At 46.9% G+C, this 21,663-nt stretch overlaps 2 protein-coding genes across 2 annotated transcripts in view; one reads left to right on the top strand and one right to left on the bottom strand.

Annotated features, from left to right (window-relative positions):
• Positions 1-10,309: 10,309 nt before the first annotated feature.
• On the top strand, positions 10,310-11,191 carry LOC130492309 (F-actin-capping protein subunit alpha-1-like). Its single transcript, XM_056866107.1, has one exon. It carries the CDS (start codon positions 10,310-10,312, stop codon positions 11,189-11,191), a length of 882 nt encoding a protein of 293 aa, XP_056722085.1.
• A 7,535-nt stretch (positions 11,192-18,726) lies between these two features.
• Positions 18,727-21,663, bottom strand: part of ST8SIA2 (ST8 alpha-N-acetyl-neuraminide alpha-2,8-sialyltransferase 2) — a 35,204-nt gene continuing 32,267 nt past the window's right edge. The window contains exon 6 of the mRNA XM_056866108.1: positions 18,727-19,012. Within this exon, the coding sequence (XP_056722086.1) occupies positions 18,727-19,012 (286 nt within the window). The remainder of the gene's footprint in view (positions 19,013-21,663) is intronic.

A 21,663-nucleotide genomic window follows, 5' to 3' on the forward strand; every position in this document is an offset into this window, starting at 1 on the left:
TCTATTCATTCCATTCCTCTCCGTCCATTGGATTTGGGAGCTTGCCCCCGTCTTGTGGGTGTATGAAATAAAAAGGGGAGGGGGGGAGAGCAGAAAAACCTTTGTGGGATGACAGAGATCTCCAGAATTAATTCAAGCACTATAAACTGGGCTGATGAAGCTATGCTTTGGTGAAAGCGCTACAGAGTATCCTGAATAGCGTTTCCTCCTTCTTTGGATCGGACTTCGTGCCAACTAATTTTTGACATTGTCGACCACATTTGGATTAGAAGAAAATTTGCCTCGGATAGACTTTTGGACTTTGCTATTAGGCTTGTGATAATCAATTGTAAATAATTGTATATATTTGTACACCTTGTGGTTGTTTTTCACTGTTAGCACGCTGTTAATGAATTGTTGAATATATTGAGTTGTGCTGGGTTTTTTCCCCTTAGCTTTTGGTTACCAGTATTGTGAGTATTTTTTACATTAGTTTGAAAAAGTCAGCATATAAAAACCAACTCTTCTTCTTTAAGGTTAGGAGGCTATCTGTGCGCAAGAAAATGTTTGCCTCCCAATGCCTGTGAGAAGGAAATATAATTGTCCAGCATAGATTGTAAGTCAGGGGTGTCAAATATTAGGCCCTTGAGAGCTCTTATCCGGCCTGCAAGCCAGCCGAGGCAGCCATACACACCCCACTCTCAATCTGGGCTGGCGAGTCTTGGCTCTGCCCGACCAAGTGACATTTATGTCATATCTGGCCCTCATAACAATTGAGTTTGACACCCCTCCTCCTCTTCCTCCTCCTCCTCTTCTTCTGCTTCTCCTCCTCCTCTCATCTGAGCAAGGTATTCTGCCGGTGCCAACCTGCAAATGGGCAAACTCAACAACTCCCCATACGTGTGTCTTCTCTATTGTGGCTCCCATCTTATGGAACGGCCTGCCTGTGGAGGTCAAGAAGGCTCCCGCTTTCCTAGCTTTCTGCAACTGATGCAAAACTGAATTATTCAGGAGGGCTTTTCTACCCAAGCAACAGGGTAGCACTGTTACAAAAGGCTTCCCAAAGTTTCTTGGATAAATTCCTGGGGACTATGGCCTGTACTACTGGGTACAGTTATACTGGTCAAGGACTGCAATAAATTATAGACAGGGTACAGTTTGCTGTGGGTTGGTTCCCACTGTGTCATTTTTAGGGTGGGCAGGTTCCTCTGCCACCGGCAGGAGGTTTTTGGGGCAGAGCCTGAGGAGGGCGGGGTTTGGGGAGGGGAGGGACTTCAATGCCATAGAGTCCAATTGCCAAAGCAGCCATTTTCTCCAGGTGAACTGATCTCTATCGGCTGGAGATCAGTTATAATAGCAGGAGATCTCCAGCTACTACCTGGAGGTTGACAACCCTAGTCATTTTGCATGAAGAAGAAGAAGAAGAGTTGGTTTTTATATGCAGACTTTCTCTGCCAGTTAAGGGAGAATCAAACCGACTTATAATCACCTTCCCTTCCCCACAACAGTCACCCTGTGAGGTAGGTGAGGCTGAGAGTGTGTGACTAGCCCAAGGTCACCCATCTGGCTTCATGTGGAGGAGTGGGGAAATTTAATGTGTCATGTTAATACTTCTGCTTTGCATCTGTTCCCCCCCCCCCCGACTCCTGGCTGAATCTGCATCCTGAATCCTATTTCCTTGTTCATCAAATGTCCCATCTTGTTGATTGTATTGACATTGACTCACTCTGCGTAACCCACCTTGAGAATGGCAGACTATAAATAGCATAAATAAATAAATCCAAAGTGGATCACAGAAGAAAGCAACCCACTTCCTGCTTAGCACATGAACACACAGGAAAATGCCTTATACTGAATCAGACACTTGGTCTATTGAGGTCAGTATTGCCTACACAGCTCTCCAGGGTCTCAGGCAGGGGTCTTTCACATCCCCAACTGCCTGATCCTTTTAAACTGGAGATGCTGGGGATTGAACCTGGGACCTTCTGCATGCAAATCCAAAGCTCTACCATTGAGCCACCATCTCAAACCACAGCTACACTGAACGCTGGCTTTGTATCATCTTGGAATGTGAATGAGAGGCTAAGCCAGGGGACTTGTTAGGGTGAGGGCGGAGGAGAGTTGGTCTAATGGACCTTTGGGGCCCAGGGCGTTAGAGTTTGAAAAATGAAGGTTGTGGGAAATAATTGGAACAGCAATAAAAGCAGTAAGATAGAGGCTGCAGGGAGATGGCGGAGAGAGAGCTTTAGAAAGAAAAGAAAAATGTGCTTTCTTATCGAAGAACACCCCGTATTGCTTGCCAATCTAGGTAACCACAAGGATGTTTTTTATACGGCTCTAAATCTTCAGCTGTCAACTGTTCAAAAGGACAGAAAATCTGTCAGTAGCCCTAATTGGACTGCACATTCAACTCCATTTTATGCCTGGTCCCTCTATCTGTCAGGCGATCGTTTCATCGCTGGGACTCTGTTTTCACAGCAATTCTCATCCGATACTAGCGACTAAGCTCTTTTTGAAGCTAGACATTTGCTCAGCCTTGTTTCTCAGGAGCAGGTTGGGAGGCGTACGGCGAGTGGTCCGTGTCTTGTCTTGAGAGCGTTTTGAAGTCACTTCGAAAACAGGTTGTCAGGGAGTCGGCGGAAAGGCTCAGGTCGACTCTTGCCCAAAGAGGCAAGAGAATGTCACCGAAACACGAGAACGGGTACCTTTTCCAAGCAGTAAATGTTCAGGCAAGGCGGATATTTCTGCAGATGTGGGGGGGAGGGGAAAGATACTAATTGATTTCTAAGAGAGGCACCCGTGGGCCAGGGACCAATCCCACCTGATATCACAGCAGTCCTGGAGGTGGTCCTCTAGTTGCAGAAATGCAAGGGTTATCCACCTGTAGGAGAAATGCACTCTGTGCATGCTTCATGGCACTCTTACGGCAGCAGCAGCAACAGCAGAAGAAGAAGAGTTGGCATTATATGCCAACTTTCTCTACCACTTAAGGAAGAATCAAACCAGCTAACAATTTCCTTCCCTTCTTCTCCCCACAACAGACACCTTGTGAGGTAGGTGGGGCTGAAAGAGCTCTAAGAGAGCTGTGACTAGCACAAGGTCACCCAGCTGGCTTCATGTGGAGGAGTGAGGAAACCAACCCAGTTCACCAGATTAACTTCCACCGCTCATGTGGAGGAGTGGGGAATCAAACCCGGTCCTCCAGTTCACCGCTCCAAACCACCGCTCTTAACCACTACACTACGCTGGGCTTAGCTACTTGGAGGTAGAGGCTGGTCTTCAGCCTGTTGACAGATTTGTTTCTGGCTTTGAGGATCAATCCCAACCTCAAATGTACAAGAAATGGTCAATGATCATATTCTTTGTGTGTGCCGTAAAGTTGCTTCTAATGATAACCCTATGAATTAAGGACCTCCAAAACACCCAATCATCTACAGCCTTGCTCAGGTCTTGCAAACTGAGGGCCGTGGCTTCCTTTATTGGGTCAACCCATCTCATGTTGGGTCTTTCCCTGCTGTATTCAACTTTTCCTAGCTTTATTGTCTGTTCCAGTGGGTCTTCCCATGATGTCACCAAAGTACAATAGCCTTAGTTCAGTTATTTAAGCTTCTAGGGACATTTGATCCAGAACTCATGCTCTCCAATTATTATTTTTAGTATTATTACCACACCCTGATCTGGATAGCCTAGGCTGGCTCAATCTCACCAGATCGTGGAAGCTAAACAGGATCATCCCTGGTTAGTAGTCATATGGGAGACCACCAAGGAAGTACAGGGTTGCTTCGCAGAGACAGGCAATGGCAAACCACCTCTGCTTGTCTCTGTCCTGACCCAGATGGCCCAGGATAGCCCGATCTTGTCAGATCTTGGAAGCTAAGCAGGGCAGGCCCTGGTTGGTACTTGGATGGGAGACCACCATGGAAGTCCAGGGTTGCTACGCAGAGGCAAGTAATGGCAAACCACCTCTGAACATCCCTTGCGGCGAAAACTCCACAGGGTCATCATAAGTTGGCAGTGACTTGATGGCACTTTACACACATACATTTGTATCACCAACAAGAGCTCTGGGTCTGAGAACTGCATGAGCCCAGACATTTCTTTCTTTTCTTTTTCTTTTACTAACTCTGCTCTGATACTTTGAGCACCGAAGCTCTCTGTGAATGGATTTGGCACTCCATCTAAGAGAAGCATCTTACACCCATGGAAATCTCTGCGCCTTCCTCCACTGGTGTTAAGTAACAAGCAAGAAGTCGATTCAGAAGCATTTGGGATTTTTAAGCACCCTGCATTTTGCCAGCATCTTTTATCTCATGTGAGCCATAGAAAGAAAGAAAGAAAGAAAGAAAGAAAGAAAGAAAGAAAGAAAGAAAGAAAGAAAGAAAGAAACAAACAAACAAACAAACACTGGAGAAAAGCCAGAGTTTCTGTGATCTGATTCACATTGAAAATGCATCAATTAAAGGACTTTACCTCCCTCCATAATTATCTCCTACCTCATACAGACGGAGGATAATGAGTGATCCCTGTTGTTAATCCATTCTCTGGCCAAGACGTATTGTTTTTTTCTGCAACACCTCTCTCTATCTCCACTCCTAATTACACTTCATTTCAAAACATGCTATTAGCCAAAATGACTTTGTTCCCAAAATAAATTACAGCATCTCACCTTACATTGTCCCTGTGTCAGTTTTTGAGTTATAATGCTGGCGGCATTTGACATAGTGAGCTGGTAGGGTGTAGTGCTTAAGAAGAGTGGTGGACTCTAATCTGGAGAAGCGGGTTTGATTCCCCACTCCTGCACATGAAGCCTGCCAGTCACAGTTCTCTCGGAACTCTCTCAGCCCATGCAGAGGCAGGCAATGGCAAACCACCTCCAAATGTCTCTTGCCTTGAAAACCCTGCGGGGTTGCCATAAGTCGGCTGTGATTTGACGGCACTTCACACACACACACACACACACACACACATTCTTGACATCATCAGAGGGAGGGAAGGAAGGTTTGCATCAATGGCTCTTGTGGCCCTTTCTTTCCTGATGTTTCGCCAGCAGCTGTGGCAGGCATCTTCAGAGGAGTAATACTGAAGGACAGAGGAGTAACACTGAAGTTCTTCCTAATGTTTAGACGGAAACTCCTTTTATTTAATTTCAACCCCTTGATTAACAAGTAAGGGCCAGTGGTGGTGACTGACAGTCTAGCAGCTGTGAAAGAGCTGTTTGGCTGGATTTGTCCATGTGTGCACATGAATCTCACACAAGGCCTCAAGTGAGGGCATCTCTGCCCCTCTGGCCAGAATCAGCAGTGGCTTTAGCTTCCACAATATATGCTGTTTCGTATCTGGGATCTAAAGAGGATTCCCACACCTGTGCAAATCAGGACCCCTGATACTATTTCCTACCGCAAGTGACAGCAAGATCCATATCTTCTTCCTGAATAGTGCCAAAAGTGAAAAGACATTCTCTTCACTATGAAGAGGCTGATGATGAAGAAGAAAAAGGGGCTGTGGCTCAGTGGTAGAGCATCTGCTTGGCATGAAGAGGGTCCCAGGTTCAATCCCCGGCATCTCCAGTTAAAGGGCCTAGGCAAGCAGGTAATGCGAAAGACCTCTGCTGAGACCTTGGAGACCCGGTCAGAGTAGACAATACTAACTTTGATGGACCTAGGGTTTGGTTCAATATAAGGCAGCTTCATGTGCTCAAAAAGAAGAGTTGGCTTTTATATGCCGACTTTCTGTACCACTTAAGGAAGAATCAAACTGACTTACTATCACCTTCCCTTCCCCTCCCCACAACAGAGAGCTCTAAGAGAGCTGTGACTAGCCCAAGGTCACCCAGATGGCTTCATGTGGAAGTGGGGAAACCAACCCGGTTCACCAGATTAGCCTCTGCTGCTCATGTGGAGGAGTCAGGAATCAAACCCGGTTCTCCAGATTAGAGTCTACCGCTCCAAACCACCGATCTTAACCACTACACCATGCTGGCTCTGATTTACCATTGCTTCAATCAGCTCCATTGCATCAGCCAGCCAAGAACTTTCTCCGACTCCCTTCTTCCATGTTCAGAAAAACACACATTTCTCACCCACGCGAGCCATAAGGGAGAAATTAGAAAAGCCAGAAACAGGTGAGCTGTAAAGGTTAGGAATCAGAATGAAGTTGCCTGCCATTTGCTGGGCTGGTTAACCTGGATGCCTCCTAGTTGGTCTCCAACCAGAAATAAAGGTGTTGAAAGAAAGCGGGGCATGTTAATTTCCCCAAAGGCAGAGAATAACCAAGTCCTTGGGAGTTTATCGACTGTCGATTTTCTCACCCCGGGGCTGAGACAGCAACCATCACACCGTCCAGGTGGCTTGAATATGGCTCATGAATAGAGTTGCCAACCTCCAGGTACTGTATATACACAAAGTGCAAATATTTATAAGCTACTGAGGTGAAACATAGACCATATACATGACATATATACAACACAATTATATACAATATGTACAGTTCACACAAAAAATGTAGAGAAATTTCCAAAGGTCTCAACTGAGTACCACAAATATATAGAAGAAGTTCCAAAGGTCTCAACTGAGTACCAAATGAATGCTAATATTGTAATCCTTGTGTAAAGTTCATATAGAGCCACAATCATCGATGGATACGGCCGTTTCAGATCCTCAGCAGTGGAAATCTTTCTTCAGTCCTTAATACAAAAGTGCTGTTACATATTCATCATTCCTTCCCACACAGGGTAAGTATGAGCAATCAGACATCAGTAAAGTACATCACATAGTGCAGCTAGTTCTAAACCTTTTGGTACGAGTACAGAGGTGCCGTTTTTCTCCCCAACCTCCAGGTACTGGCTGATATTACAACTGATCTCCAGACAGCTGAGATGAGTTTTCCTGGAGAAAATAGCCGCTTTGGCTATTGGACTCTATGGCATTGAAGTCCCTCCCCTCTCCAAACCCCGCCCTCCTCAGGCTCCGCCCCAGAATCTTCAGGTATTTCCCAGTCCGGATCTGGCAACCCTACTCATGACCTGCATTCACTAGGAAGCCCAGGAACGTCTCCAGCAAATGGATGTGGGAAAGGGCCATGGTGTGAACCAGACCGGTGGCAGGACAGGCCTAGGAAGGATGGATGTTCTTGCAGATAACAAAATTCCTTGGCCTAGTCCTGAAAACCCCCGCCGATCCCCCCTCCAGCTTGCCAGATTCTGTAACAAATAGACCCAGGTGTTTGCTATTGGCATTCACTATGCAAATATTGCACTCAATGTATTTATTTATTGACTTTATTGATACCCCACTTTGCTCCCTTATAGAAGCAGTTTGCATTGTTCTCCTCTCTTCCTTTTTATCTGAAAAAGAGTTGATTTTTATAGCCCAATTTTCTCTACCTTTAAGGAGTCTCAAACTGGCATACAATCGTCTTCCCTTCCTCTCTCCACAACAGACACCTTGTGAGGTTAGTGGGGCTGAGAGAGTTTGGATAGAGCTGTGACTAGCCCAAGGTCACCCAGCAGGCTTCATGTTTAGGAGTGGGAAATCAAACCTGGTTTTCCAGGTTAGAGTCCACTGCCCATGTGGAGGTGTGGGGAATCAAACCCGGTTCTCCAGATTAGAGTCCTCAACTCATGTGGAGGAGTGGGGAATCAAACCCAGTTCTCCAGATTAGAGTTGACCACTCCAAACTGGGTTTGATTCCCCACTCCTCCACATGAAGCCAACTGGGTGACCTTGGGCTAGTCACAGCTCTCTTAGAGCTCTCTCAGCCCCACCTACCTCACAGGGTGTCTGTTGTGGGGAGGGGAAGGGAAGGTGATTGTAAGCTGGTTTGATTCTTCCTTAAATGGTAGAGAAAGTTGGCATATAAAAACCAACTCTTCTTCTTCTTCTCCAGATTATTGTTCACTGCTCATGTGGAGTAGGGAATCGAACCCAGTTCTCCAGATTAGAGTCCACAGCTCCAAACCACCGCTCTTAACCACTACACCACACTGGGTCTCATTAGGATCATGCCCTCTTAAGCCATGTGTGGATCCTGCATTAATCTGTGTTGTGGGTTCTTGAGTGTGGGACTTGCGAGAGATGCCACCATTCCAAGGGACCTTGGCCTGCCTCATGCACAAAAGGGTATCTCCTGGTCGCTATGGAAACGTAGAATTTGCCAGTTGGAAATACGGAGTTTGGCCTTTCAACAGAAGTCAGCCAGGTAAATCCTCCGACGCCTATTCTCGTTGTTCAGCATCCAGGACTTTGATTTAGGACAGCATTAAAGGAAATAAAGTCACTCAAGAGCCAGGGGTGGCGGCGGCACACTGTGGAAACGAGGTAGAGAGAGCTTTTCTCTCTCACATCGTAATAGTGCCGAGGGTCACTCAGCAAAGCCAGTGGTTCCACCTGACCAAAGGAAATATTTCCTCAAGCATGGAAACTACAGTACTGACTGCTAAAATATGTCATATTGAGAGCCAGCGTGGTGTAGTGGTTAAGAGCGGTGGTTCGGAGCAGTGGACATCTGGAGAATCGGGTCTGATTCCCCACTCCTCCACATGAGCGGCAAACTCTAATCTGGAGAACCAGGTTTGAGTTCCTACTCCACATGAGCGTCGGAGGCTAATATGGTGAACTAGATTTGTTTCCCCACTCCCCCAGTGGGAGAGAAAACCAACTCCTCCTCCTCCTCCTCTTCTTCTTCTTCTAGATTTTTTTTTTTTTAATAATGGCTGGATTAGGGAAAAGTGTGTCTCTGTAATGGAAAGAGCCAGAGACCAACTGACCAGAGATAGACAGATAATTGTAGCGTTATAACACTATAATGATATGCACATTGCCAATTTTTTTTAAAAAAGTCTTCTGGTGGTGAAGGGGGAAATGGCCACATCGGGGGGGTCTGGGGAAAGGACAACGGTGCCGTTTTGAGCAGAACCGGGAAGATCTGGACTTTCCCATCTGCACGTATGCTGCCCTAGCTTTGCTGAGGCATTTGCAAAAACATCACCGCAAAATAGGTTGGGGGATATCACAGGAAAAAGGGGAGCAACCTGGGAGGTGCACAGAAGCACTATGGTGCTGTGGGGAAGCAGGAACCAAACCTCTTACCAAATCCAAGCTGGGCAAACAACCCATGTGCAAATTTTTTAAATCCAAGCGAGAAATGGGATTTCCTCCTGTTGAACTTCAAAACGTCCCGGCACTTGCATTCCTAATTAAAGATGAGAAACATTGGTATGTTTTAGGATGCTCTAATATTTTCATTTTCTAAAAGCCTGTGCTAAACCCAAACTTGTTTCAAGTGCTTTGTGCCATCATGTACTGAAGCGCAGATTGAAATGCTGTGCTACTCTGATGTAAATTCTAATCTTGATGCCTCCCGCTTAGACAATTAGGCAGAGGGGCTCATTAAGGGGCCCATTAAGTGTCCATTTTGCTAAAGACCTTGCTGTAAAAAAGAGCAACAAGATAGGAAAAATCTAGTCTCTTGTAATCCATTCGGAAGACTTCATATTAGATCTGAGGTATCAGAACTGCTCAAATGAGCGGCAGAAATCACTGGGGAGAGCCAGCGTGGTGTAGTGCTTAATAGCGGTGGCTTGGAGTGGTGGACTCTGATCTGGAGAACTGGGTTTGATTCCCCACTTCTCCACCTGAGCGGCAGACACTAATCTGGAGAACTGGGTTCATTTCCCTGCTCCTACACACGAAGCCAGCTGGGTGCCCTTGGGCTAGTCACACTCTCTCAGCCTTACCTACCTCAGAGGGTGTCTGTTGTTGGGAGGGGAAGGGAATTGTAAGCCAGTTTTATTCTTCCTTAAGTGGTAGAGAAAGTTGGCATATAAAAACCAACTCCTACTTCTACTCCTACTCTTCTTCCTCTTCCTCTTCTTCTTCCTCTTCTTCTTCTTCTTCTTCTTCTTCTTCTTCTTCGCTTTCTTGTCTGGCCAGACAGGTCTTTTATTCGTTTTAGATATTTCCACTTACAAATCTCCAGTTATTTCCCAACCCAGATCTGTAAGGTTGCCAGGTCCCTCTTCACCACTGGTGGGAGGTTTTTGGGGCAGAGCCTGAGGAGGGCGGGATTTGGGGAGGGGAGGGACTTTAACGCCATAGAGTCCAATTGCCAAAGCAGCCATTTCCTCCAGGTGAACTGATCTCTGTCAGCTGGAGATCAATTGGAATAGCAGGAGATCTCCAGCTAGTACCTGGAGATTGGCAACACTACTGGCAGCCCTACTTAGTCTCCATGTCGAAGTTTGGCAGTTGTTGTTCTCATGTCATTCAAGGCAGTTCTTGGGGTTCTTTTCCTCTTCAGGCGTGCTGCGTCTGGTGTTTTGAGAAAGCTCACCATGTCGACAGAACAATCTTCCACAGAGAACACCCCGCCTCCGGACAGGCAAGAGAGGGTGCAGGTGGTGGGCCGTCTCTTGAAGCAGACCCCGCCGGGAGAGTTCCACGAGGTCTTCAGCGACTTGCGTGCTCTGGTGAAGGACGATGGTCTGATGTGCGACGAGGCCTCTGGCTTTTGCGCCATCCTCGACAAGGACCACTTCACCCCCGTCAAGACGGAAGGCTGCGAGGTGCTCCTGACCCGCCACAATGAGCTTGAGGAGAACCGCTTCCTGGACCCTCAGAGCCAATTCTCCTTCAAGTACGACCACCTGAGGAGGAAGCCAAGCGACTTCCAGGCACACCCTGAGGAAGACGAGAAAGGTGAACAGTGGAGGAGGGAGATCCACGAGTCCCTCAAGGCCTATGTCAACAACCACTACCCCAAGGGGCTCTGCAGTGTCTTCATTAAGGACACAGCGGTCCGGAAGATCTTTGTGGCTTGCATCGAAAGCCACCGGCATAAGCCCTTGGCCTTCTGGAATGGCCTGTGGAAGTCGGAATGGACGTTTGCTTTGGCTCCGGCCTCCACGTCCACAGAGGTGACCGGGACCATCACGGTTCAAGCGCACTACTTTGAGGACGGCAACGTCCACCTGACTGTCACCCAGGAGGTGGAGGAGACCCTTCTGGTGACAGACGAAGCCCAGACAGCCCGAGACTTTGTGAAGCTGGTGGAGAAAGCAGAGGACCAAGTCCAGAATGGGCTGATGGAAGAGTATCGGAAAATGAACAACACGTACATCAAATCTTTTCGGAGGCAGCTGCCTGTTATCCACACCACCCTCGACTGGGAGAAGGTAGTGACAGCAAAGATTGTGGAGGCCCGCATGATCCAATGAAAGCGTGCGGCAGGACGAATGGAGAAGAAAAATTGCTCAAGAAACGGGACGTTGGGAACAATCTCACAAAATAAATAAGTAAAGGAGGAGGGAGAAAGGAAATGAAAGAGAGCAGTGTCTTTAAAAGAAGGAGAAAAGGGGCCTTGATTCCGCCTGTATAGCTCTTTCAAGTGATCAAAGCACTTCACATACCTTATGGTAATCCTTACAATGAGCCCATTAAGGTAGCCAGCCTGGTGTAGTGGTTAAGAGCGGTGGTAGGATTGCTAACCTCCAGCTAGCTGGAGATCTCCTGCTATTACAACTGATCTCCAGCTGACAGAAATCAGTCCTCCTGGAGAAAATGGCCACTTTGGCAATTGGACTCTATGGCATTGAAGTCCCTCCCCTCCCCAAACCCCGCCCTCCTCAGGCTCCACCCCAAAAACCTCCTGCCAGTGGCGAAGAGGGACCTGGCAACCCTAAGAGGTATTTGGAGTGGTAGACTCTAATCTGGAAAACCGGGTTGGTTTCCCCACTCCTACACATGAAGCCAACTGGGTGACCTTGGGCTAGTCATAGCTCTTTTAGAGCTTTCTCAGCCTCACCTACCTCACAGGGTGTCTGTTGTGGGGAGGGGAAGGGAAGGTGATTGTAAGCCGGTTTAATTCTTCCTTAAGTAGTAGAGAAAGTCAGCATATAAAAACCAACTCTTCTTCTTATTATTATTATTATCCCCATATTGCTTGGGTTGCTGGCTCCAGGTCAGGAAATACCAGGAGATTTTTGGGGTGGAGTCTGAGGAGGGTGGGGTTTGGAGAGGGGAGGGACTTCAATGCCATGGCATAGAGTCCAATGGCCAAAGCTGCCGTTTTCTCCAAAGGAACTGATCTCTGTTGCCTGGAGATCAGATGTAATAGCGGGACGTCTCCAGCCACCACCTGGAGGTTGGCATCCCTACACATTGTAGATGGGAGGGGCTGAGAAGGGGGTTGCCTAAGGCCACTTAATGAGCTTGTGGCAAAGTTGAAACTCGACTTGGGGAGTCTCTCATTCATCGCTCAATCTTTTCACCTCTATGCTCTGCTGAGAGGAGCTTTCCTGCTTTATCAACCCATAGCTCTGTCCTGGAAAAGGGAAGATCCTCCACTATTAATCGATAATAAAATGGGGAAGAGCAAGGAAGAGGCTGTGATTCCACAAGGCGTTGTGGGGGGAACTGAACTCAGCTGCCTGAGAATCTCAGCTTTTATTTGTTGCCAAGAACCAAGTTCCTAGCCCCCATGGTCACAGGTCAGTGGGCAATGCCGTCTTAAATGCCAGAAAAGTGATCAAAGGTTTCTATGGTCCTGTGAAAAATGCTCAGAAAAGCCACAATGTGGCGGCAAGTTAGGGTTGCCAACCCTGGGTTGGAAAATCCTGGAAATTTGGGGGTGGACCTGGGGGAGGGAGGAGTTTAGGGAGGGGATGGAACTCAGTGCGGTATGACACCATAGAATCTACCCTCCAAAGCTGCCATTTCCTCCAGGGGAAGCAAAAAATAGGTGACAACCTCGGTTGCAACCTGAGAAGTGACAGAGAAGATTGGCTAGATTTTTAAAGTTGCCAACCTCCAGGCAGTGGCTGGAGATCTCCTGGGATTACAACTAATCCCCAGGCAACAAAGATCAGATCTCCTGGAGAAAATGGCCGGTTTGGAAGGTGAATTCTATGGCATTATTCCCCACTGAAATCCCTCCCCTCCCCAAACCCTGCCCTCCTCAGGCTCCACCCCCAAAAACTCCAGGTATTTCCAAACATGCACTTGGCAACCCTATAGATTTTCCACCTCTCAGTTTACTCACTTCAAGCAACCAACTAACCACACCCTTTACATCTCTCCCACATAGGTTGGGGCTGGAGATCTCTCACTATTATTACTGATCTCCAGGCAACAGAGATCAGTTCCCCTGGAGAATATGGCCACTTTGGTAATTGGACTATATGGTATTGAAGTAACTCCCCTTTCTAAACCCTACCCTTCTCAGATTCCACCCCCCAAATCTCCAGGTATTTCCCAATCTGGAGCTGACAACCCTCCTTCACGTTTCTTCACTTTCACTAGTGTTGCCAGCAATCTGTAGAAAAAAAGGTTCTGCCTACGTGGTGTAGTGGTTAAGAGTGGTGGTTTGGAGCAGTGGACTCTGATCTGGAGAACCGGGTTTGATTCCCCACTCCTCCACATGAGCGGCAGACGCTAATCTGGTGAACTGGATTTGTATCCCCACTCTTACACATGAAGCTATTTGGGTGACCATGGGCAAGTTACAGTTCTATTAAGAGCTCTCTCAACCCCACCTACCTCACAGAGTGTCTGTTGTAGGGAAGGGAAGGCGCTTTGAGTATCCCTTAAGTGGTAGAGAAAGTCAGCATATAAAAACCAACTCTTCTTCTTCTTAATAGAAGCTTAATGGGATGTTATTTTTCAGCTGATTTTAATTACTTCCATGCCATGAAAACCTCCACCTGCTCATTTCCACACATTAAGCCTCTATTAAAAAGGCAGGATACATATATTTTTTCCTACAGGGTATTGGCAACCTTACTATTCGCTCTTAACATTCAGGATTTTATCTTCCCAGACACCAGGCATCTACTGACCTTTTGGGAATCAAACGCAGGGTGGGAAGAGACCACCTTTGGCTCCTTTGGTGTCTTTAGCAATAACCATGACAGGTTCAGAGGAGTCACTCCTCTGTTGTGTCTGCCCTGAGTTTTACTTGACATCTCTCTCGCCTGTAGGGAGAATTGATTTGCGTTTCAAATGACGACAGACCAGCTGTTCAAAGTTCAACTCCCCCCCCCCTCCATGTACATCAGTTCCTGATTCACCTTGGCAAGACACAGCAAGGTGAATGGGCCCCCTCCTCCTCCTCCTCAGATTTGTGTGAACTGTCATCGCTCTGCCATTTATTTATTCGTTTATTTATCATTCTTGTATCCCACTCTCCCCGGTAAAGCCGGGCTCAGAGCAGCTTACAACAAAATCAAAAAACATATCCCATTTTTAAAAATGCAGTAAAATGATTTGTATAACATTAAAATCCAGCCCCATAAACATTAGCAATCGATAAAATCAGAATAAATAAGTGCATAAGTCCATAAGATGGCACTCCTCAGTGGTATCTGCCTTGCTGGTAGGGTTGCCAGGTCCATCTTTGCCACTGGTGGAAGGTTTGGGCGGTGGAGCCTGAGGAGGGTGGGGTTTGAGGAGGGGAGGGACTTCAATGCCTTAGAGTCCAATTGCCAAAGCAGTGATTTTCTCCAGATGAATTGATCTCTATCGGCTGGAGATTAGTTGTAATAAAATAAAATATAGGCCCCATTTCCTGAGGGGCACGCTCTGAGGAAGCTCAGCATGTTCACCTATAAGCCCCCAATGTTATCCTCCTTGGCAGAAGAGAGAGAGGCAGTCCCCATCCCCACCCCCCGTCTTCCCAATGCCTTCCTCTGAAATGAGTCTTACTCTGAAAGTCCCTGCTACGCTTTGCTATTGTAGTTCAACAACCCTTTATTTTTAAAAAATGTACTTCAAACATTTATATTCCACCCAAACAGGGGCCATTTAGTGGAGGGAACTTTGTTCATGCTCCAGGTGGTAGCTGGAGATCTCCCGCTAGTACAACTGATCTCCAGGTGACAGAGAAAATGGTCGCTTTGGCAATTGGAGTCTATGGCACTGAAGTTCCTCCCCTCCCTAAACCCTGCCCTCCTCAGGCTCCGCCCCCAAAATCTCCAGGTATTTCCTAACCAGGAGCTGGCAACTAGGGTTACCAACCTCCAGGTAGTAGCTGGAGATCTCCCGCTATTACAACTGATCTCCAGGCGACAGATCAGTTATTGCACTTTTATTAGTTATATTTCCACTGTCTCTAGCCACCCTCCTGGAGCGTGAGGGGAAAAAAAAAGTTTAAAAATTAGCTTCTGGAGGGGGGGTAACCTTGACCTACCAGCCCCTCCCTCCCTTCTTCCGTCACGCAAGAATCCCCAAGAAGGCTCCTCTTTGAATGCCAGTTAATGAAATCATTAATTCCACAGACTCAAATCATTACATGGGAAGGGTTTTGGTGCCCTTGGTTCATTTTCATCGACATTCCTCCTCCATCCCTCAAACACCCAATCCATCATGTCCCATCTGCGAAGTCTCAAGGTTACTGTAAACTCACTTTAATGGAAAGTATACTCAGTCAACAAGGCCAGGTAATAACTTTTTGTTTGGCCTCTGCTGCTACTGGCATGTTTGCGTTCTAAAGGGTGCCAAACCCCAGGTTGGTTAGCAATCCCAAGACAGCGCATAAGGCTCCAAAATGCTTCAATATATCTCAATTTATTAATTCATAAACCAATTCTAATCTGTTCTAATCTATATTTACAAATTATTCAGGTATATAGTCACCATATACATAACAGGAAGCACAGGTCCTGTTGAATACAACATAGGCAACATGAATGAATTGGCAATAAATATCAAGATAATTACTACCGGAACATATTTCTACTACAATTTTTGGACCATCAAGCAACATTATTAATGAGCTGAAGAAGGCTTCTATGAAACACAGCCAGGATCTAGAGGGAGCGTACTCTTTCTGGACTCTCTTCTTATATAAATTGTGACTGATTCATTTGTAAATATAGATTAGAACAGATTAGAATTGGTTATGAATTAATAAACTAAGTTGAGATATATTGAAGCATTTTGGAGCCTATGTGCTGTCTTGGGATTGCTAGCTTATATTATTACAGCACTGAGTGTATAATTATATTGAACTTAAACCCAGGTTGGGCCTGGAGATCGCTCAGAATTACAACTCTTCAGTTAGGTTCGAGTTGAGTAGCACCGTAGAGAACAACAAAAATTTGAGGTACGAGCTTTGGGGAGTCAAAGCTCCCTTTGAGTGCAGTAGCACTTTAGAGACCAACAGGATTTTCGGGGAATGAGCTTTCAGGAGTCAAAACTCCCTTTGAATCCAGCAGCACCTTAGAGACTGACAGGATTTTTGGGGTACAAGCTTTCGAGAGTCAAAGTGAGCTTCGAGTCCAGTAGCACTGTACAGACCAACAAGATTTTCGAGGTATGAGCATTCGAGAGTCAAAGCAAGGTTCGACTCTCGAAAGCTCATGCCCCGAAAATCATGCTATTCTCTAAGGCTCTGCTAGACTCGAATATAAAGATAGTACTGCAGACCAACACGGCTACCCTCTGAAACTCTTCTCCAAACTGCAAAGATCAGTTCCCCTGGAGAAAATGGCAGCTTCGGAGGGTTGCCTCTATGGCACTGTACCCCCGTTGAGGTCCTTCCCCTCCCTAAATGCTGCCACCCCCAGGCTCCACCCCCAAACCTCCAGAAATTTTCCAACTTAGACTTGCACATTCAAACACTCCTCCATCTAAATAATCCTGCCTGCATGCAGAAGACATGCAAAACAGAGGGCAAGGTGTGACCTACCAGTTTCCTTGACAAGATAGCTTTGTGTGAGCAGGAAAGGAAGGGTTGGGCGTAAACAGAATTCACACATGTAGGCTGATCTGGAATTGACAGGAAAAGCACTGTTTCTCTTTATATCTTTCCCATTCATGTGTCCTTGGGGTGTTAAGTCCAGTCCAGTCCAGCCAAGAGGGGGTCAAGGGGTGAGCTGTCCCTCCTCCTAGGCTCCATTTTGCTCAACCTAAGAATGTTTTTAAGGGGAAAATTTATGACCTGAAAATTTCCCTTAAAGTGTGAGAGCTTGTGTGTGGTGGTAAAGCATGGTGTAGTGGTTAAGAGTAGTGATTTGGAGCGGAGGAGTCTTATCTGGAGAACTGGGTTTGATTCTCCACTCCTCCACATGAGCAGCGGAGGCTAATATGGTGAACTGGATTTGTTTCCCCACGCCTACACATGAAGCCAGCTGGGTGACCTTGGGCTAGTCACACTCTCTTAGCCCCACCTACCTCACAGGGTGTCTGTTGTGGGGCGAGGAGGGGAATGTGATTGTAAGCTGTTTTGATTCTTCGTTAAGTGGTAGAGAAAGTCGGCATATAAAAACCAACTTATCTTCTTCTAAAAACAAGGCCTAGGGCTGGGAAATTCCTGAAGATTTGGGGGATCTGGGGAAGGCAGGATTTGAGAAGGGGAGGAAAATCAGTATGGTTTAATGCCAAAGAGACCACCCTCCAAAGCAGCCATTTTCTCTAGGGGAACTGATCTCTGTCATCTGGAGATCCGCTGTAATTCTGTGAGGTCTCCAGATCAGACCCCCCCTTTAGTACCTAAAAAGACAAGGCAAATAATTGCCTCGAGTTTCCCCCCATCCCATGTCCCTGTGCCCTAACTTTGATCTTTGGGTTGCCCCCCAAAAGGTTGTTCCCATGCAGAGGCCTGAACTACCCAGGGTCTTCCAGCATGAGTTTGGGGCAGGGACATACTGGCAGCCTGAAGGGGCCCGATCCACCTCCAGACTGGCTACCTCCTCTGCCATGTGTGAGAACCTTACGGCAAAAGAAAAACAGAACGCTCAATTAAAACTACCTGGTTTATTAAGAAACCAGTCAAACCACAATAAATCCAGTCAGTTGTAAGATGAGAAATTCAGCTAGTTTTCACCTTTGAGGTTTGGTTCAGCTTCTGAGTGGTATCTGGAGAATAGTCTCCCTAAAAGTTGAAATCTTTGATACCAACAGCTTTGGTTGGTAGCCTCCAGCTTCCTATATCCTAAGGATATATCCTTCCTATATCCCTTCCCACCTGCCCCACAAACATTTCTTAACAAAGGAATAATCCAAAAGCCAAGCTGCAGAGTCTTAAGTCCTTTAAATCTTGTCTTTAAAAGTCATTGTTTTCTTGAGGTCCTGACGTTTTCTCTCATCGTATTAAAAAAAAGAAGAAGAACTTGTCGTAACAAATCTTCGGTTACCTCTCTCCACTGAAAAACCGGTCACCAGTTTCTGAAAGAAATGTCTCTGTCTGCAGGAACGTTTCAGCAGTGGCTCAAAATTGGAGTTGTACAACTCAGTTGTCGCCTCAGGAAGAAAACTCTCCCAGAGAATGGTCCCCAGCTGCTTTTTCATGTCTTCGGTCCCTCTTTGCCCTTCTCTGGATCACCGAATCCACCCCCACCCCCAAGACCCTCTCAAAACCACTACGCAAGAACATGACACAAGCCGGAAGCCTGGCTTGCCGGCCAAATGGATCCTAGCTACCAACTCTAGACCACTCACGACACTGCCCTAACATCGACTTGTTCACGCTAAAAGTACCCATAAAGACCACATCGACTTTCCGCTTTGGGGGAAGGCCGTGAGAACCGAGCTCTTCTGTTGCGCCAAACCGCCTCCCCTCTCCTGGGCTGCATCTCCTGGCAGTCCCTCGGCTCTTCCCTTTGTGAACCCCAAAGAGGGACAGAGGTACCACGTCGAGATGCTCGGGCCCCCCGTCCTGCATGTTTAAGAAAACCATCTCCGCCCATCACTGCCCTCCTGGGCTCCGCTTCCCCCAACCGCCCGTCGAGAAAAGCGAGCCCCAGGGAGCCTGTCTCTACGTGGCCCCCTCGCACCCCCCCACCGTGAGTTTCAAGGCACCCTGTTGGTGCAAGGCCTTGAGAGCTTTGAACTCCAAGGGCATGGTGTGAGGGCTGGCCTGCGAAGTGTAACCGTATTTCAGAGTGTCGTAGTAGTGGTACTTGACGGGGTTTTGGTCTTGGTCCCGGGGAAAAGGCCAGAAGCCATAGAGATGAATCCTGTTGCAGAAGCGAGTCGCCAGGGTGTACATCAGCAAACCGGTGGTTGGGCGTTTGATATATACTTTGTTAGTCAGCCAATACCTGTGAGGAGAAAGAAAACACAACATTGTGGGGCATGCAGTTCCAATGGCTCCATGCTCCCCCACAGTGGAGGGCATCCTATCTATGGCTCCATGGTTGTCCAGGCTAGGTCTGTAGTGTGTGTGTTAAGTGCTGTCAAGTCGCTTCTGACTCATGGCAACCCTATGAATCAAAGTCCTCCAAAATGTCCTATCTTTGACAGCCTTGCTCAGATCTTGCAAATTGAGGGCTGTGGCTTCCTTTATTGAGTCAATCCATCTTTCATTGGGTCTTTCTCTTTTCCTGCTGCCCTCAACTTTTCCTAGCATGAATGACTTTTCATGTTCTGTAGAGGTCTGCACATTTGCCAAAATAATGGTACCCTTCAGTACAGCCAGTGAAAATGAGCTTCGGGCAAACTTGAACCCAGTAGAAAGCCACCAAACACACCACCAAATGTGGTGTAGTGGTTAAGAGTGGCGGACTCTAATCTGGAGAACTAAGTTTGATTCCCCACTCCTCCTGTTTTGCAAGCCAGCTGGGGGCCATAACAAAATCTGATCAACTCCGCAAACCGAAATGAAGTTGCGTTAAGTGTACACGAGGCGCCACATTAGCAGTGCACCTCTAGTGCAAGAGGCTCGGGTTTTTAATTAGAAGGCGAGGCAATCTTGAGAAAGAGTGTAATTATGCTTCCCCCACCACCACCAAATTGGCTACACCAACTGGCGTCGCTATTAAGGGTACGATTTGTATGAACTCAGGCAGGCATGAAGAGCCTGTTACTCGGCAGCTCTCTGCAGAGAGTCAAACTGGCAGCCCAGACCTTCTTCCGAAGGTAGCAAAACAGCACCCGTGGAAATGAATCTCAAGTCACTGCTATAACCAAGTGCTCGCAATAGATACTGTAAGGAGCAGGGAGAATACGATGAAGAGGAAAACAGCATCCTGACACTCAAATGACATGGGACATAACGTAAGAAAGGCCCTGCTGGATCAGACCCAGGCCCATCAAGTCCAGCAGTCTGTTCCCACATTGGCCAACCAGACGCCTCTAGTAAGCCCACAAAGATGACTGCAGCAGCATTATCCAGCATTATTATAATTATAATAAGAACATAAGAAAAGCCCTGCTGGATCAGACCCAGGCCCATCAAGTCCAGCAGTCTGCTCACACAGTGGCCAACCGGGTGCCTCCAGGAAGCCCACAAGTAAGACAACTACAGCAGCATTATCCTGCCTGTATTCCACAGCACCTAATATAATAGGCATGCTCATAAGAACATAAGGAAAGCCCTGCTGGGACGGACCAAGGCCCATCAAGTCCAGCAGTCTGTTCCCACAGTGGCCTACCAGGTGCCTCTAGGAAGCCCACAAACAAGATGACTGCAGCAGCATTGTCCTGCCTGTGTTCCACATCACCTCATATAATAGGCTTGCTCCTCTGATCCTGGAGAGAATAGGTATGCATCATGACTCGTATTCATTTGGACTAATAGCTATGAATACCTCTCTCCTCCATGAACATGTCCACTCCCCTCTTCAAGCCTTCCAAGTTGGCAGCCATCACCACATCCTGGGGCAGGGAGTTCCACAATTTAACTATGCATAGTGTGAAGAAATACTTCCTTTTATCTGTTTTGAATCTCTCACCTTCCAGCTTCATCAGATGATCATCTAGTGTCCACTTTCTCCATACCATGCATAATTTTATAGATCTCTATCATATTTGCCCTTCTTTCCAAGCTAAACAGCCCTGGGCATTTCATCTGCTCCTCATAAGGCAATTGCTCTAGCCACCTAATCATTTTGGTTGCTCTGCATCTTCTCAAGCTCTGCAATGTCCCTTTTTAGGTGTGGTGACCAGAACTGTGCACAGTATTCCAAGTGTGGTCTCACCACAGATTTGTACAAGGGCAGTATGATAGCAACAGTTTTATTCTCTATTCCTTGTCTAATTATGGCCCGCATGGAATATTACACATTGCCATTTTTCTGACAGCATGTGCTCACTTCATGTTTCTGTGTCAAATTTTGGTAATTCTTGCAATATTTCAAACTTTTTCATTACTATTACAATACTTTTTTAAGACATAATGCTATTGCACATTTAATAGACTACAGTATAGTGTAAACATAACTTTTATATGCACTGGAAAACCAAAAAATTAGTGTGACTCACTTTATTGCAGTTTTCTGGAACCAAGGTTTTCTGGAACCAAACCTGCAATATCTCTGAGGTGTGCTGGCATAACATTCAAGTGTGGAAACTTTTCTTGTCATAGTTCCTCTCTTGGATCTCTGCCTTTAGTGCAAAACTTGGGAGCTACGCCAGGAAAGGGAGCGTAGCATGGTGCAGTGGTTAAGAGCAGCAGACTCTAATCTGGAGAAGCAGGTTCGATTCCCTGCTCCTCTGCATGAAGCCTGCTGGGTGACCTTGGGCCAGACACAGTTCTCTCAGAACTCACTCAGCCCACGTGGAGGCAGGCAATGGCAAACCACCTCCGAACATCTCTTGCCTTGAAACCACTATGGGGTCACCATAAGTCAGCTGTGACTTGACAGCACTTTTCACCACTAGGGTTTCCAGCTCGGGGTTGGGAAATACCTGGAGATTTTGGGAGTGGAGCCTGAGGAGGACGGGGTTTGTGGAGGGGAGGGACTTCAGTGCC

This window comes from Euleptes europaea, chromosome 20, assembly GCF_029931775.1.
Source record: "Euleptes europaea isolate rEulEur1 chromosome 20, rEulEur1.hap1, whole genome shotgun sequence".
Classification (NCBI taxonomy): Eukaryota; Metazoa; Chordata; class Lepidosauria; order Squamata; family Sphaerodactylidae; genus Euleptes; species Euleptes europaea.